The following is an 18,445-nucleotide window of genomic DNA, read 5'->3' on the forward strand; positions in this document are numbered from 1 at the left end:
TTAAAAAATAGTAAGTCTGGACCTCAGAAAATACAATCTGTGTAACAAATCAAAGAGACAGAACCAATAAAGCATCGTTCAGAAGAGTTTCATTAACGTTTTGCCACATTTTATTTTCTCCAGGCACATTTTCACAACCCACTGAAAGGGCTCTGTGTCCCACCAGTAAACAACCACTGGTCTAAACAACCCTTGTTTGTAAAATGCAAATTTACTCACCAGTTGAAACTCGGAGCGCCGTGTGTACGCCTCCTGTATCCCCGTATCCGCCCACAGCGCGTTCAGTGCCATCACGTAGAGCTGAAACTCGCTGGGCTCAACCCCTGAGCCGCCCACTCGTCCCTCCCACGACATCACCAGCATGCCCTGCTTCTCGTTCTCACAGCTCTGCCAGCTGATGCCCAGCTTGTCCCGAGCATCCACCAGCACACGCATGCCCTGAAGAAAAAAAGGAGAGTACAGGAGCCTGAACGTGGTGCAGGAGTGTCACAGCTGCTTTTTTTTAATGAATGTCAGCAGAATAAGCAACCACACAGAGGAAGAGAAAACTTAAAGTGCATGTGCTACTTCCTGTAAAAATGTCAACACAGAGACTAGCGTTACTGGTAAACATGGAGCAACACACACAAACACACACTGACATGTGCGTAAGTGTCTGCTGGCGGTTTTCTGAGGAGAAGTCGGAGCAGTGATCTGTGTGGGAGGTCTCCTCCTGAGTGATCAAACTACAAACTGTTTCAAATCTGGGTTTGCTTTGCTTTATCTTTGATTTAATTAAACTTTTTTAAAGCTTCTGTGAGGAGTTTTTGTTGGATATAAAACAGACTGAAGCCTCTGATTGCCTACAAAAGCAAACAGGACCATCAGCAACAAGATCAGTCACTCCTATACATTTATTTTAATGCTAATAAACACTGGTGCAAGGTGGGAGTAACACAAGGTGAGTTACAGCCATTCACAGATAGTGATTTGTTTCACAGATAACAGAGAGCAGGATGCACTACTGCAGGGGTTCTCAACCTTTTCAGCCCGCGACCCCCAAAATAAAGGTGTCAGAGACTGGGGACCCTCACTGTACCTGAAGGTGGCTGAACACAGTCATGCACTTTCTAGAATAGTCATAAGCAGACAAGGCAGCACATTAGGGGGGAAAAATGGCCCAGCCAAACTGGGGGCCAGAAAAATCATGGTCCATTAAAAAGTTAAGCTGTGATATTTTATATTTAAGCTGAATAATAACCACTCTTATCAAAGAAACAAATGTATTTTTAATTCATTTGTGCAGTAAGTAGCCCTCTTAAAAATGTTAATCCTTTTTGAAAACAGAATCAAAATACTTTTAAAATTGCTAAAATGGGTTAATAATGGCAAATAAATGCTGGAAAAGTTGGTGAAATTGGAGTTTAAGAGTAGCAGAAATGGGTTAGAAGTGCCAAAAACTGGATAAAAGTGGATAAAAAAATAACCACAAATGGCAAAAAATGGTTAAAGTGGTAAAAACAGGCATATTAAGTGGTTTAAAAAAAAGGATTAAAAAGTGGCTGAAATGGTGTTAAAGTAGCAAAAATAGGTAGAATTTGGTGAAATGGTATGAAAAATTGATATAAACTGGCAAACAAGGGTTAGCTGAGGCAGAAATAGTCGGAAATTGGTCAAACTGTCAAAAATGAGCACGTTAAATCGTGGAATGTGGCGTAAAAAAGTGGTTAAAGGGGTTAATAGTGGCAATAATGGGTCAAGAGCCAACAATAGGCAGAGAGTGGCAAGATTTGGTTTAGAAGTGGCAAAAACAGGCAGAAACTGACAAAAAATGGGTTTTAAGTGGCAAAAGTGTAGATTACAAAATATTCCTCGTTTTTTAAAGGCAACTGGCGACCCCCTCTTAGTGTCTCGCGACCCCCAATGGGGTCCTGACCCCAACGTTAAGAACCACTGCACTACTGACTTACACTGGTACATGACACATGATCAGCAAAGATAATACAGGAACTATTTATCCAAAGGGGTTGCAGATATCGACTAAAATACAGCTTTTATTTACTTATATTTAAGCCCTTATTTAGATAGGACAGTGGATAAAGCAGCAAATCATAGAGAGAAAGAGGGAATTAGCATACTGGAGAGAAGCCACAGGGCAGACCATAACCCTAGCTTGGGTGACTATAGCCCCTGTTTATGAGGCATAACTTATCCATGAGGCCATCTGCACCCCACAGAGCTCAAATACAATTGTTTTTTAGTTTTGCTTTCCAGCACTCCATGATACATTCTGCAGCAAATTTGCTTAAAGACCGTTTTTAATAAAGGGATTACTACAGGAACAAAAATTACTTACAAAAAAAAAATTCTAACATTAATGTGCAAGAATTGCCGACTAAATGATGACAATGTCAGACTGGCTTGTAGGCATAGCAGATGGTTTACTAATTAGGGATGCTGCATTATGGATTGTTGCTGATGTCTGATGTGCTGATATTTCCAAACTCACTGTAGTCAATACTGATATAAATATCAGCATGTGAATATCTTTTTTCATTGACAAGAAAAACAAACCTATCCTGTACTGACCTGACTTCTTTACTGATTGAAACAGTCCAACTGTTTTTGAAACAGACGTAAAGGATGTTTGATCCTATCATAAATGAAACCTGCAGTATTTGTCAGATATAGACATCCAGAAATGAAAAACAAAGACTGCATGTTCATTATATGTGAAATGCATTTTTAACAACAACAATTAAACCAAGCTTCAGATGCCTTTTGATAAAAAAAGCACTGTGACAACCTGCTGACAGAAAGTAAGTAATGTAAAACACTAAAAAGTGACCCTTTACATAGCTACAATCAAAATCACTTCTACCTATTGAACAACAGGTTTGTAGTGTTTTTTCTCTGAAATAATCCTGATTAAAGTGGTAGTTTTTCTGCTTTTACCTACAGCTGTAAATATTAGCAGAATCTTTCATATCTGCCAAAACGTATTCAAACGTTTTCAAACTCTCATCTGCTGACACTGATATTGCAATATTGTGCCAAAAATATTGTGCAAACCTAAAACTTATTGATGTTTTCTTTAAAATTCTCAGTATGTAAAATTCTGTCACCAGGGGGGCTTTCAACCAAAACATTAACACAATACGACGAGCACAGACGGTCAATGCTCAGCTCTACTTTTTACTTAACTTAAATTGACGACTCTGTTCAATAAAAACGGCATCTCATAAGGGACATTTACTAAAATGAAAACCAATGTTCTGTATTCATTAATACATTTCTCATATAAGGGAGAAATGCGCTGAAAAAGACACTTCCAAATGTGCATGCTCGACCGCCGCTTCCAGTGCACATGTGCATTATGGTTTTTAAAGCAAATGTAGAAGTGTGTCTTTTTATGTGCATTTCTTAATTCTACATACTATATATTTATTTTAGGCCCACAAAGCAGGTCAAAACTTTTGTCTAAGCTGTAACACAGCCACCCGACACTAGCTGGAGCTGCAACTCTGGTTAATGGTTACTGCCATAATGCTCTACTACCCAGATGTAAACCTGCAAAGTGGCAGACGCCATCTCATAGTTCTGAGTGCTACAGTAGTATCTGTATCTAGAAAAGGGAGATATAGCTCTGTATGCTGAGTCAGGTTAACCTGGCACATCAACGGGAGCAGTGTGTGAATAAATAGAGAGAAAAGAACAAGAAAATGTCTTTATCCCACAAAAAAGACTGTAGGCTGATGATGCTGGTACTACTAACATCAGACACACTAAGCAAACTGTTTAGACCTCATTATGTAGTTAAAATGTCCTCCATTAATGTTAGATTCTTCTGGTTGGAAGTAGCGTTTTAGTAGCAGATTTTATCTGCAAAGACAGGGAAAAAAAAGAAGAATTTAAGACCGAGCTGTTAAAGTAACATGCAACTTTGTAATTGCTTGTGATGAACTGAATTGTTGGATCACAGCAACTGTTTTTTTATGAACTGTAAAAAATAAAGTAGTTAAAAATATATAATTTTTAATCTTTTACATACAGAGGCTGTGCTCCTGTGTTTAGCCGGGTTAGGTAAACTGTGTATGATTTTAAATGTTCTGTGTTTTCCATTAAGACTAACTGAAACTAATGTACATTTGCATTTCATCAGCTTTGGAATAAGTCACTAGGGAATATTTCCAAAGGCTGTGTCAGACTGGCTGTGTGGCCATGTGGTAGAGAAGCTACAATATGGAGCATATCAGGTATTGAGTATCTTGTTTGTATTAAATAAACAGTATTGTATTTCTTGTTTTTGCCTTTCCATCTGCATTTTTGTTTAATAATTGACTCCATTGCGACTAAAGTTCAACAGTATCTTAAGAGTTCAGGATCTGCCGCATTATTGGAGCTTGTTTACTTCATTTATTGACCCAAACAGCAGAGGCCTCAGCAGCAAACACTCTTAGTGAACTTCTCAGTGTTTCAAAGGTCACAGCAGGTTAAGGGTTGTGAGGATATCTGTGCGTGTGTCAGTGAGTCACAGTCGAGTCTGCTGCAGTTTATTTGCTCAGCTTAATATCACATACAGAGGGCTTTTAGAGACCCACAACAGGGACAGCTGCACAAAGCTCAGCCTAGCCTCTACAAAGACGGAGAAAATCCTCAGTGATAAATCTGGTAGACGTCTCAGACAGGAAACTCAGAGAATGATTCCCTGTCTTCAGGCATGTACTAAAGGCAGTGTGGGTGTGAAAAGGCAATTATATAAACATAATGGCAAGAAGGGGCTTTTTTACAGATATACTATTGATATAGAACAATATGAAGGATAGGAATATACTCTTTAAATCAATATAGTTTACGATTAGGGATGCACGACGTTGGACTTTTGCGGAAATATACCAATATTTCTAAACTCATATCAGCCGATAACAAACTGATCTATACCTTTATACCAGACAGTCTGGTACCTGTTTAATGTAGGGGCTTCATATACAGGATATATACTAGGAGTAGACTGATTATCAGCCTGACTGATTATTGATGCCGACATTTAACATCAGCCGATTATCAGTATCTGTATTTTATTTTACCCATAATAGGCCAAAATCAATCAATCATTCAAAGGTGTGCTACTTTGGCTCCACAGCAAGGTGGTTTTGTTTTCACTCCCAACCGTCTTACCTCATATCATACCCACAACACTATCCGACTAGCATGATGTCACACTCCACTAGCCAATCAACACTGAGGCCTGTGGGGCACAGATCAGTGGCTAGGCCATGCCCTATTGGCCCGTGTCCAAGACTGGCCTGTTGCGCCCAAACTTGAATCATTTTAATGTTTATAAAAAAATGATGCCAGGCTTAATCCATATTAAAAAGATCATTTAAATTAAGAACCACCATCCCTAACATGCTTTAAACCACAAGAAAATGTATTTGAAATGTTCAGTCTCACTGAGGAACTATCATTGTATTTCTTTTATTTCAGTCAGGAATGCTATTGTCATACATTTAACCATTTTATTGCAAAATTGATATTACAGTTTTAATTGGTGGGGAAGGCTCTTCCCAAAAGATGCTCCCTGGGTTAGTCAAGCAGCATGCTTTGACTTTCCAGGGGGTGCATGGCGAGAAACCTTCATATGGATAGATACATTTATGACAATGTGTTTTGAATACAATAAAATTAGTTCAGAAGCAAATAATCTATAGTAGCATGAATCTGAATATGAGAGTGCAACAGCTTTATGCTTTAAAGGAGGAGGATGGGGTGGAGGAGGTTAAGCCTTGCCAGCAGCAGCAGGAGCAGTATGGTGCATCAACATCAATGCAGACAGGGGTTAGTTAGAAATACGTCATAGTTAAATACATCACAGTGTTGTGAGACAGAGCTGTGATTGGCTGTGGAAGCTGTGAGGCGATAACTAGGATCAGCTTAGCTGGCCATCAGCTGATCATGGCTGTGGTGTATGACTTTAGTAGACTGCATGAACTATAGCTAAGCTTAATTTCATTTAGATGTATCTATTAGTCTCTATTCTATTAGTATTAGTATCTATTAGCAGTGTTTCCCATAGAATAACTCTGTACCCGGCCAGTAGGAGAGGCCATCTTCGTCCATCTTGCCCTGCCTTATTCTGTACATTACTGCTCTTTTGACAGTATTTATCAGCAGTACGCTGTGTAATCACACTCAGATAACACCACTCAAGTTGGAAAACTCCTTTTAATATCCTGAAGTCATGGCAGGTGAGCTGCATGTGAAGGCTTATTGTTGATTTTTACTCAAATCACATCAAAATTTGCCATTCTGGTATCATGATGCATATCTCTCCACAGAAAATAGGAAATATATCCTGTTTTCCATTCAGCTAAAATATAAAGCAATGATTTTTGGTTTGTATCACCCAGCCTGATGACTGTGTGTGTGTCAGTTTGAGGTGTGTGAGCTGTGTTCAGTCTGGTTGTGATGTGACTAAGAGCATCTGATCCTTCATTTAAGACGTTCTGGCAGAATTGACGGATCTTTGTTTTTTCAGTGGGAATGAGTAAGAGTGACAAATCCAAACTGGTGCTGAGCTCAAAGACACACATGTAACCGTAATGTGACACACATGCAGCGGGAACTTCAGCATGTGCGGTGAAAAAAAAACAAAACACAACAACAACAACAGAGTCAGTGTGAGCGCACTCTGAGTCACATGCACTCATGTAATCATCTACAGCTCTTCTGTCTGAAGAAAACCTGAAGCTAATCTAGTTACTACTCTGTGTGTTTGTTGCATAATCCTCTGTAGGCTTGTCTGTGTCTCTTCCTGGGTGCCTGCTTGTTAGTGCGGCTGTCTGTTTTCCTGCCGGATAGACAGTCCGTCTATCCATCCATTATCCATACTGCTTACTGTCCAATTCAGGGTCAAAGGGGGTGGGGCTGAAAACAGCTATCACTGGGCAAGAGGCAGAGAACAGCCTTTTAAAGTCATGCACAAAGTGGTATATCTATATATATATATACATATAATAGTCATGATCTCATCATCAATCAAAATAATCATGAGGATATTTTCCATAATTGAGCAGCCCTATCAGAGAGTCCCTTAAATGTCACTGGAACATGTCTTGAAATGTAAAGACTTCTCTCAACAGGAGACTTTAGCCTGATAAAATCCTCTCTTCTGAATCAGCAGTTAGCTTTAAAAACTTACCAGCTTTAAAATGATGCAATACAACATCAGCTACTGACATCAGTGCATGCCACAGTATTTGCCAAAGGGCCTATATTAACCAATGTTCAACTCAGACTCAGTTACATGGGCGGGCACCAAACGGGCTGGGCCCACACATCCAGGAATGCATCCCTCCCAAGAGAAAGCAGCATGATCATGATCATAATAAGGGTTTTTTTTCTCACTTGATTGGCATTTATTGCTATTAATGTTCTGAATATGTTTATACTTTTTCTATTCAGCCATCTTGCAACGTAAGTGTAAAAAATATCATGTTATGGCGGGGATAAATGTCTGAAAGAAAGGATTTTACCTCTAAAATACAGTGCATTCAGTCAAAAACTTCATTCTCATTAATCTACACCCTTAGTACCCATAATGACAAAGTGAAAACATCATTTTAGATTTTTTTTTGCAAATTGATTAAATATAAAACCTGAAAATTTAGCTCAGACTCCCTGGATCTTTGCTGAGATGTTTCTGCACCTTGATTGGAGTCTACCTGTGTAAATTAAATTGGCTGGACATCATTTTTAAAGGCACACACCTATAGAAGGCTGCCCAGCTGGCAATGCATATCAGAGCAAGAAAACAAGCCATGAGGCCAAAGGAACTGCCTGCAGAGCTCAGAGACAAGATTTCTGCAAGGCACAGATCTGAAGAAGGTTTCAAAAAAGGTTACCAAGATCACAGTGGCCTCCATAATTCTCAAATGGAAGAAGTCTGACACAACCAGGACTCTTCGTAGAGCTGGTCACCCAGTCAATCTGTGCAGTCAATCCCACCCCAGTAATAAAGAAGAGATTCTGCCTTTACTCCCAGGCTTTGCAGATAAAATCTGCTATAAAAAGTTTGCTTTTCTGAAACAATCAAAGACATTTTCCAAAAAAAGTTAAACCCTTAAATCATTGTAAATTAGACAGTAAAACAGGAAATGAATCTCATTCTCATCTACCACAAAGTCACACAACAAACACACTCTGTCCTCCTCTGGAGTGGCAATAAACCTGACAGTCTCTAGAATAAAGCATAACTGTGCACTGATCTTTGTCTTTAAGTTAGCTTATACTCAAAGCCCACGTAATGTGATAATAAATCTTTATTTTAGGTTTGTTGTGTGGCAGGCCACTGTGTAATGAACCACCAGGCCAAATTTTACTCATTATTTACTCATTTATAAAATTAAGCTTCAAAATCATGAAAAATGAGGCTGTAGAATCTGCTCTAGGATGATGCAGGCATGACCGTTAAATGAGCTGAAGCCACACCCACTCACGAATAATAACTGTTTTCTGGTACAAATCTCTCTGTTATGATACACTAATGACCTATGGGCCACCATGGCTGACAGATTTGGGTAATTTACCTCACAATAAACAAAAACAACATTTAACTGGCTGTTAACTTCAATGATTTGGATTTCACTTTACAGGAAATTTAAGGACTTCATGGTTTAACTACTCTTACAAGACAAAATGTTCATAGTTTTGGTTTACACCATGTATTAACAGACCATTTTCTCTTTACATAACAAACACAGCACTCTTAATGTCCTGAATGTCACAAAGTAACTTATTTTTAAAAATGAATGACGTACTAGTGTTTTCATAAAAACTGATTGGAACTCACTTTCCCTGGGATGACAATGTAAAGCATCCAAATTAAAGACCTTTTAATGGAGTCTCTGATCAGACATCTTTACAAGCCTGTTCCAATGCAATAACTTTTCACATCTGTCTCTGATGTCTGGAGGCTTTCATCCCATATCTCCATTCAAAGGAAGGACTGATGAGAGTTTATGAACTCCCCAGAAAGCCCAAATAGCTCTGTGATGTACAGAATTACAACATCGATGTTTCTGGATCCCCAGAGGCAAAGTCAGATACTGGATTATACAGAATTATAGAGCTGTGTATGGGGTGCAGTTGTGGAGAGGTGTATCATAACTGCTGTCATTACAAATAAAGGTATTTCATATTCAAACAATGAGGAGATATTTGCAACATCATATTTAAGTACAGCACATCCTAACAGAGATATCCTGATGCTTTCATTTTGTTTACTCATTTTTCTCTTTTCTGTTATAACTATAAAATCTTCTCCATGTTGTTCTACTGAAAACTTAAAAAAGTAAATAAATATCAACTAGAAATGACCAAATATTGAGTGATGTCATTTTTTGAAATGTTTTAGAAACATGTAAAGATAAAGTAAGAGGCATAGTATCACCTCAAGGTTTAATACTCTGTTACTGTGGTGACCTTATGAACAATATATAATTCCCCTTTGCTGAGGATTACAGCAGACATTTTTCTTATTACCAAAGCTATAATTAGTGGGATTCGGAGATCAGGACCACACCTGAACTCGGCCAATGTTATTTATTTTTATAATCCTAATTGTGCTGCAAACCTCTGTTTGCTCTTTCAGATTGATCCCTGCTTTCCTTCCTGCTTTGTTTTGGTCCTCTAAAATCAGGTTCCCATGATGGAGAGGGGATGGAGGGGATATCCCACACCTAATGGGCGTGTTTAATCCTCCCGTCCACACAGAGACGAATTCAGGAGTATACGCAAGTTTTTTGTCATATCGGCGCTTCATCCACACAAAAACAGGGAGGACGTAAATGCTACTTTTTGAATCCAGGTCCCAGAGTGAACAAATCTTTGAATGCTTACCGTTTCTTCTCCGTGTGGACAGCCACCCGCATCATTTTTGAAACGATTGTCATACATAGCATAGCCCACTTAACCCACATGCCTGTGTCAAACCAAAACAACAATGGCGGGCTGTGCTCGTGCTGCATAAGCTATTGAGCTTATTATGGCTTTTATGGGAAAATCAAATGCTCCTTTACTGCCACCGCCAACAGCAGACACTAGATGTTCTTAAATCTACCACGGAGAAAAACCAGAAGGGCAACTGGGAAAAAGTTTGTAGCAGTTTTCTCTAATCTTCTTCTCTCTTTTGGTGCATTTCTGTGGCAGTGTAACAGTGCAAGTTACAGGCTTGGCATATATACTGCAGTGTTTTCAGTCGCTTTCAGTGGTTCCGTGTTTGCGGAAAACTTTTTCAAAACAAAATGGAACTGTATCGTTTTCATCTCCATGTGGACAAGGCCTTAGATCAGGAAAATTGAAACCATTTACGGGGGTAGCATATCCCCAAATCTCCCATGTAAGCTCTGTTTTTGGACCTCAGTATTTCCCTGCGTACCTGGGCGTGGTATAAAACAATCCTGCCTCGTGTAAAAATGCCCTTACTGCAGCAAGGATCTGTTGTTCATTAGAACTGATTCCTCTACCTTATTGTCTTTTCCCACTGTGGCCATTAAATGTTTCTATTTTCACCCTATCTTTAAAAGTAAACTCAAATAACAGCCTCATGAGTTTTACTCGATAGAGAAGCTTGCTTCCCAGTGATGGTCCAGTCACAAACAAACGATTTGCTGTGTAGCCAAAAACCCACAAAACTATCAAGTTAAATTCTAGTGTAGAACATTTTGTTTCCAAGAACAACACACATGACAGTCAACACAAGACAACTCCGGTACTTTTATTTGATAGGGTCATACATCAGTAAAGACATTAAGGTCTTGTGGTAAAATATTTCACTCTGTTCGAAAGCGATATAATAAACAGTGACTTCTAGATGATGCACAGCATGCAAGACTGTGGTAGAAGAAAACTTTTTATGACACTGATGATGAACGATGGATATTAAAGTTAATCAAAGACAAATCTGGCCTCTGTGTTTCTCTAAGGCTTTGTAAAGTCTTAAATGATTATAACAGTAGGTGGACATTAAGTTTCCTATGACCAGAGTTGTAATTCATGTTCAACGGACGTAGCTCAATAGACCGCATTACATAAGCTGCATTTCCACCAGGTGGTTGATTGAGTACGGTTCAGTATGGTTCAGTACGCTAAACAACAAAATAGTTTGCGTTTCCACAGACACCCGTGCCCTCACTCGGTCGGCGGGCTGTAAAGGCTATGAATGTAAAGTCACATGCAGCGTGAGTCTGATCTTTGCTGATCTTGTTTTAAAATAGCCTGCAGCCCGGAGTTTTATAAACACTTTCAACAACCACAGAGCGATCTTTTTACAAGTTACCTAAAGTAAGGAGTAGATGAATAACTAGTTACAATACAGAGAATTAACTGATCTAAAACCTCGTATTCACAAAACTTCAGCATTAATTTAGTTTCACATCCATCGTGAATAAACAAGGCTGATGTGGCTCTGATTTGTGTACTTTAAATTAGGCCCAGATAAACGTCAGGAAACTCGATTTGTGCCCACATATCAATATTCACAGACAAGGAAACAGTGTGGATCTCTATCAAGTCCAAATATCCCCGATTTAAGCAGATATTAGTCTGTTTTTCTCCCATTTTCACCCGTTCCTGACAGAGCAGACTCGCGTTTTGCAGCCTGGAGCAGAGCGGTCGTGTCACGCACTGACATGACGGCACTGAAACCCCTATTGTTCTGCGTGTAGCTCAACCTTTTTGGACAGATAAGTAAGAAGGATGCCAAAAAGTGGGACGGTACGGGTCGTTTTTTTGAGACCCTTTCCAACTTTTGCTCTATGGAAACACAAAAAAAATGCGTACCATGCCGTACCAAACTTAACCAGACTGCTTGGTGGAAACGACCTAGTAGTGTAGATAAAGATGTAAAAAAAAGGGGGAAATATATAGCAAGGCACTCAACTGACAGCACAGTTCTCCTGAGCTATTCAGGCAGTATCTGAGTTTAAATTGATTATCATGCCACTGATTCTCTTCTATCAAATATGAAACTTCTCTTCATTTCTGTTGCGTAAAACTGATTTTTTTTGGGTAATTTCACATTTTTTTTTGATTTCCAGCCAAACACACAAGACACCAAATTGAGTCTTTGGTAACAGTGATTGATATTTGTTATGATTTTCTGATCTTTAAAGCCTTAACACGCATCAAATAATTCAGGAATTCGTGGCTTGACCAACTACTGATGTAAATGATTTCCTTAGAACTGTGAAGATGTACTTATGATAAACTGAGATCAATATGGTGTCAACATGACACTGCTCAGCTCATCCTCCTTTGTCCTCATGTCTCCTCCTCACATCTATCTTTCCTCACTGGGATTACTGGATGACTAAAACCTCATTCAGATGCTCCTTACTACTTGATAGCTCTCACTGTGGGCATATCATATGATGTCTTGCAACTTTTACCTCTCTTATTTCCTCCTTCACATGATGTACTGTGTGATTTTTTTGGTAAGTGGTGATGAAATGTGTGTAAGAGGGGCTACTGTGAAGCGATATGGCTCTACAACAGCACTGCCACTGTATGCTGGTATTGGGGGGGGTATTGTACACTGCTGCCTTGTCTGTGTGTGCAGAAGTGCAGCTCTTATCATCGTCGTCTGGGCTGTGTGGCACTGAGGGCGGATGTGCTCATCCCTCAGGAATAGTCTAGTATTGTTAGCTGGTGAAGGAGGCCCAGCCATCACAGCAAACAAAGGGCCTTCGAACGCATAGACACACTATAACACACACAAACACACACCAGACTCCAGGATAAAAATATGTACTATGTCAACAAACCTCTTTGTGTGTTTGAGTGGATGTATGTGTGAGTAAACCCCAACTTTTGCATAAAAATGTCAACATTAGAGCTGCAAAAACAGATGTTTTAATCTACTGATTAATATGCTGATTACATTATCATTTACTACATTATTTCATCTGCAAAATGTTAGAAATGGTGAAAATGCTTTTCATCATTTCTCAGAGGTCTTTATGTCATTGGCTAATATAGTTTTTATATTTGTTGTGAAAAGAAAGAACAATCTCAAAGAAGTTTCCCGTCATTACAGATGAAGAATTTACCCCTTGGGATCAATAAAGTATTATTTGTCTTATCTTAACATTTTTAACAGGCTTGTACTAGGACTCTTTCCTTATCCCTCTCAATCCATAACAAGTTCTCTTTTGTGGTGGAGTTCTTGTCATTCAGTCTATCCAAAGTTCCTTTTATTCTATCATAATAAAATTTGGTGTGAATCTGAACAGGAAGTCAACTTTCCTTTGTTTAAAACAGAACAAAAAAACAAAATGAAAAAAAAACAACAAAAAGATTTAAATGCAAAATAGTGGAATTTCAAAATAAAACGTCAAAAGCGACATTAGTCATGATTAAGCATAGAAATTCTGAGATTTATTGGAATTAATGTATCAGGGGTACAATATTGTTTTCTAGCCAGTACAAGATATGCTGACATTTACATATCCCTTTAGCTGATACCAATATTCATAATATATACATGTCATTCAGACCTAAAATTTCAGTCTTTAACCAGTTAAAATTTTAAGAAATGAGGATGAACAAAGAAATGACTTCAGCTGACATAGGCTTTCTGGTCCTGCCTACAGCTTAAAAATCTATTGGTATTGAAGACTGATATTTACAGCTGATATATCGGTTGTAAATACTGGCAGACATTAAGCCCATAATAACATAAAGCCAGAATATATATCAAATATTGTAATTAATCAAAAATTAGGGCTGTCAAAAGATGACATTTTTTTTACGCCGTTTAAGATTTAAAAAAATCTGTAGTTAATCGTGATCAATCACACCCTTTTATCACATTTTAAACTTCAACTGTTTTGCATTTCAATCTCTTTTCGTGCTGTTATGATTTTTTACTGTCTTAAACTAAGAGTGATTAACTTCCTGTTTGGGTACAAACCTTTATTTGAAGGTATACTTTTTGGGGCTTCTTATGCCTTTATTTAGAGCGAAGGACAGTGGACAGAGTCAGAAATAGGGATGAGAGAGTGGGGGAGAGACATGCAGGAAAGGAGCCACAGGCTGGACTTGAACCCAGGCCACCTGCATACATGGTGTGCAACCCAACCACTAGGCTTTTTCACCCCAAACAGACCTTTTTTTCATAGTAGATCAAAGATTGAAACAGGAACTTGGAAAAAGGATCTTGTTATGGATTGAAAGGGTAAATGTTTGATAACACAAGGTGTAGATGACTTCTGACTTGTCCACTGAGCTGTCTGTGAGTTCTTTTTAAAGTGAAATGAGACATTAAGGAGCAGTGGTGGACTTATTTTACATCACTGTGGCTGCATGGCGGTACTGCAGTGGTTTTACCACAGCAAGCAAAGGAACAATAAAATATGCAGTTAATCACCATTTTAAAAATCATGCACTAATTGTGGATTGTAGTTAATTGTGATTAATGTGATTGATCTTGACAACCCTATAAGAATGTCTCTTTGAATAAATAAAGTTATAATTCCCTGTTAGGACAACCCATTTCAAATTAATTATCTTGTAAGCATTAATATTACTGTCAATGGCTCTTAATGTTAACAATGTTTTTACAGGGTATTTGGCCAGGAATCTATTATTATAAATCGACATCAACTGCATCAGTTCAGACAATATTTTCTTAATCTATGTCTCCTTAAAATATATATCAATTTATCCAAAAAGTTTGATCTATTGCCCATCCCTACCTGGTACTGAGGAATTGAGGCTTTAGTTTCTTTTTTTCAAATACCAAAATCAGTCATGTAATGTTTGCTACTGGTGACCTTTCTAAATGGTTAATTTAGTGTCCAATAAGCTTTGGTTGACAAAGACAGATTTCTCTGCTCAGGTCAGGTATCACCAAATGTCACTTTCTCAGACCTTCTTGAAATTAAATTCCCATTTTTCACCTTGTTTTCACGTTGCTATGTGAGTACTAAACACATAAAATTATATTTAAATGTTAAACAACAAGCAGGAAACAGAGGACACCCTATCTGGCAGTTCAAACTTTGGACTAATGGCTGTAAAGTTTGTCTCAAGGCCTCGTGCTATTTAATGCACTTACCTTCAGTATATTCTCATAGATGGTGTCCCTGAAATCCAGAAGTGCCTTTTTATCAAACTCTTGCCCGTTAATGATGCGCATCTGTTTGAGGAATGTGGACTTTCCACTCTCTCCGGCCCCCAGCAGAAGAATCTTCACCAGCCGGCGGACAGCTCTCCTCTCCCGGGCGAGCATGGCGTCTATTTCCCGGCTCCTTCTCCGTGCCTCCCGCTCCTGCGCCGCGTCCCTCTCCCGGCTCCTCTCCTTGCTGCTGCCCGGGTCCCGGCTGGCCTCGGCCGGGAGCAGGCAGCGGCTCAGGGTGCGGACCACTCCCGACATGTCGAGTCGTGGGAAAAGTTCAGCGAAGCTTCAGTGGGAAAATGTTCATTATAGGATGAGACCTCTGGGGTAGAAAATACCCAGTCCGGTTACATCCAGTTGATAAAGAGCACGTTCACAGCGGGTAATTAAATAAAGTCCACATCTAGATGTAATAGGTGAAGCCGTTATCTAGTCTCCAACCGGCAGACAACCCGAGTCCATCTTGGTTAGACCGCGCCATCAACAAATATCAGCCCGGATAAAGACAACAAAGCCAAGAAATGTCCAAAAAGTTGAAAAAGTTCAAGCGTTTCAGTCTCCACGTAGGCCTGGGGAAAATATTTGTACTTTAACAGTGGTCTTTCTATCCAAGAAAGTTAAAATATGGCACTATGTTGGATTAAATAGTAGAGCAGTCCAACTAACTCCATACACAGCCAGCGGGGTTATGAACTTGGGTAACGGAGAGAGAAAGGAGCTTCTCCGGGCGGAGGAGGGACGGTAGGGCGCCGGTGCTCTTCCGACAATCACCATGGGGGCGTGGGCATAATACAGGGGGTTGTGACTCTCAATGGTTAATATGTTTTAACATCAACTTTTCAACCGAGGTAAGAGCAAGTAGGCTGATCATTTTTCTTTGCAGAGCCCCGTTGGCTTCAGCTAAACTTACTTGTGTCCACATGTTAGTAAATCTAGTTAAACGTTTCAAACGTTAAAGTCCACACATCCTGGTCTCAGCCTCTACTACTATACAGGGAGGTCTGACCATAGACGTGACAATTAAAAACATGCAGTACACATAAAGATAAAAATATTGATTGACAATGCAAATAGCAAGTGTTTTGTACCCTTACGTTTCTTTATATATAATGTTTAAAGCTAGGTAAGTTGAATTTTTAAGTTAAGAACAATGAGCACCTGGCCACAATTTATAACTGGAACCTTCCACAAGTTAAAAGCGTCTGTTTTGCCCAAGAGTGAATGGCTAGATCCCAAAGACCTCTCTGATACAGCCTCTGACCTCCAGGAGGCAACCAGGAAGCCACGCCTTTTCAAAATAAGAGCTCGCGTTGGTTCACATCCAATTAGCCAGCCACTGCAAATATCTTTGGTTTGTATGGGGAAGGGCTGTATCAGAGAGTTCTCCGAGCTGCAGCAATACCCGTCTTGTTTTGCCTCCAGCAAGATTTTTTAAGTCCTAAATATGCTGCAGAAGACATGTGGCTGCAGAGGTGAGTTTTTTATGACTTGTATCATTAGGCACACAAACAAGTACGTGTATTCTTTATTTTACAGTCATTTAGCATTGGTTAAACATACATAAAACACCTGCCATATTGAAAAATAGCTAACTGGTTCAACTAGTGTGTTGTCCCCCTTAGAGGCAGCAACAATGGCAACACAGTGCAAACAAAACCCAAGGGTGGAAAGTAATTAATTACATTTACTCAAATGACTGTTATTGAGCAGTTTTTTTAGTATCTGCACTTTTTGATACATTTTGAAATCAGTACTTTTATTTTTACCTAAGTAAGTTTTAACAAGAGTAACTGTACTTTAACTTGAGCACAGTAGTCTTGTGCTTTTTTCACCTCTGTTGACAACACAGCAGCACACAGAAAGAGAAACATTTCAGAGTTGAATTTAGGTGGATGTGTGGGCAAAGTAACCAGCTGCAGAGTGTTTTGATGTGTTTTGCATGTTGCCTGTTTTACAGTGATCCTTGCTGGGGTTCCTTTGGTCATGTCTCTGGTATTGTTTTGTGATGTGTGATACATTTGCACCACGAGTGAAGTTGCCCACTGAGTTAGAGATACCACCTGTGACTCAAGGTGTTCCCAATGGATTGATGGAGTTCTTTATCAGTATGCATTACCTTGCTGTGACATTGACTCTCTCCTTTGTTCTAGCCATAGGAGAACCACTTTCCCCCCAGAGTTACCGCAGCTCTGCCATATTGTAAAATATTTAACACTTTCTAAAGCGTAGTTTAACTATATGTAGTGTGGACCCACACAGACAAGGCTTAAGTTTAACTTTATATGTTTTTCTTATTATTTACACTGTTAATTTTGCTCTGTATTTGACTTTATTATGGAGGTGTGACTTTACCCGAACAACCTGGATGGAGATCTATTCTCTTGTTGTTCTTGCCAGTGAGGAAATATCATATTTCGCTGTACAACTCAGGAGCTGCTCAGTACTCAGTACTAAAAGTGCACTTTACATAAAATACTTTTCACTTTTAATTGAATAGATTTATTGACCAGTACTTTTACTTAAGTACATTTTAACCACAGTAACTTTTTCCACCTCTCCAAATGACTAAGCATCATCATGGTTGTCCAAACTGAGTACAAACATGTAGGCAGTGGCACATTAAGTTGGTCACAGGCCCTAGGATATTCTTTTTGTTAGACACACCTCCTTATTCATTATGCTTCACCATAAAAAAGTAACTCTTGTACAAGATTGTGCAAGGTATGTTACATCACAGGCCACCCTCAGGGCACATATAAAATATATTCCAAAGGCCACTTAAAGAGCGTCTGAAAGGTGGAAACAGCTTTGAGCTTTTCAGATTTTGTCTCTGACATTTTACCACTTTGAAGGTGGGGATGTTATTTGAAAGAAAAAAGACTTAAGAGCATGGGTAAGCTAAATGTGATTTATTGTATCAAGCAATCAAATCGGATGCTACAGCAATGTGAAAAAAAAGTTACTTATGGGTCAGTAACTTAAAATTCAGAACTGTCTGGCCAGTCCAGGTGTCTTTGCCTGCGGGGCCCTGGACTAGCCTTAGCCAACCTGTGAATTAATCCACCCCAGCATGAGGCCTATGCATGTATGTTCTGAAAATACCCCACTACTTTGTGTGCAAAGCTAATTCATTATATTCAAGATGCATTATTTATTCCAACACTATTGTTTTTACATTATAATGTGGATAAACATATCCTTGTGTATCAGCTTTGCATGTTGTTGTACATTGTAATTTTATGTATATAGTGGTCTTTTCCCCTCGTTTTTGTGTAAAATATTTATGTT

At 39.0% G+C, this 18,445-nt stretch overlaps 1 protein-coding gene across 1 annotated transcript in view; it reads right to left on the reverse strand.

Annotated features, from left to right (window-relative positions):
- gna12a (guanine nucleotide binding protein (G protein) alpha 12a) overlaps window positions 1-15,843 on the reverse strand; it is a 49,311-nt gene extending 33,468 nt beyond the window's left edge. The window contains exons 1-2 of the mRNA XM_041784753.1: window positions 15,098-15,843; window positions 220-438 (exon numbers count right to left, since the gene is read on the reverse strand). Of these exons, the coding sequence (XP_041640687.1) occupies window positions 220-438; window positions 15,098-15,415 (537 nt within the window). The 5' untranslated portion in view covers window positions 15,416-15,843. The remainder of the gene's footprint in view (window positions 1-219; window positions 439-15,097) is intronic.
- Between the last annotated feature and the right edge of the window lie 2,602 nt (window positions 15,844-18,445).

Source organism: Cheilinus undulatus, linkage group 4 (assembly GCF_018320785.1).
Source record: "Cheilinus undulatus linkage group 4, ASM1832078v1, whole genome shotgun sequence".
Taxonomy (NCBI): Eukaryota; Metazoa; Chordata; class Actinopteri; order Labriformes; family Labridae; genus Cheilinus; species Cheilinus undulatus.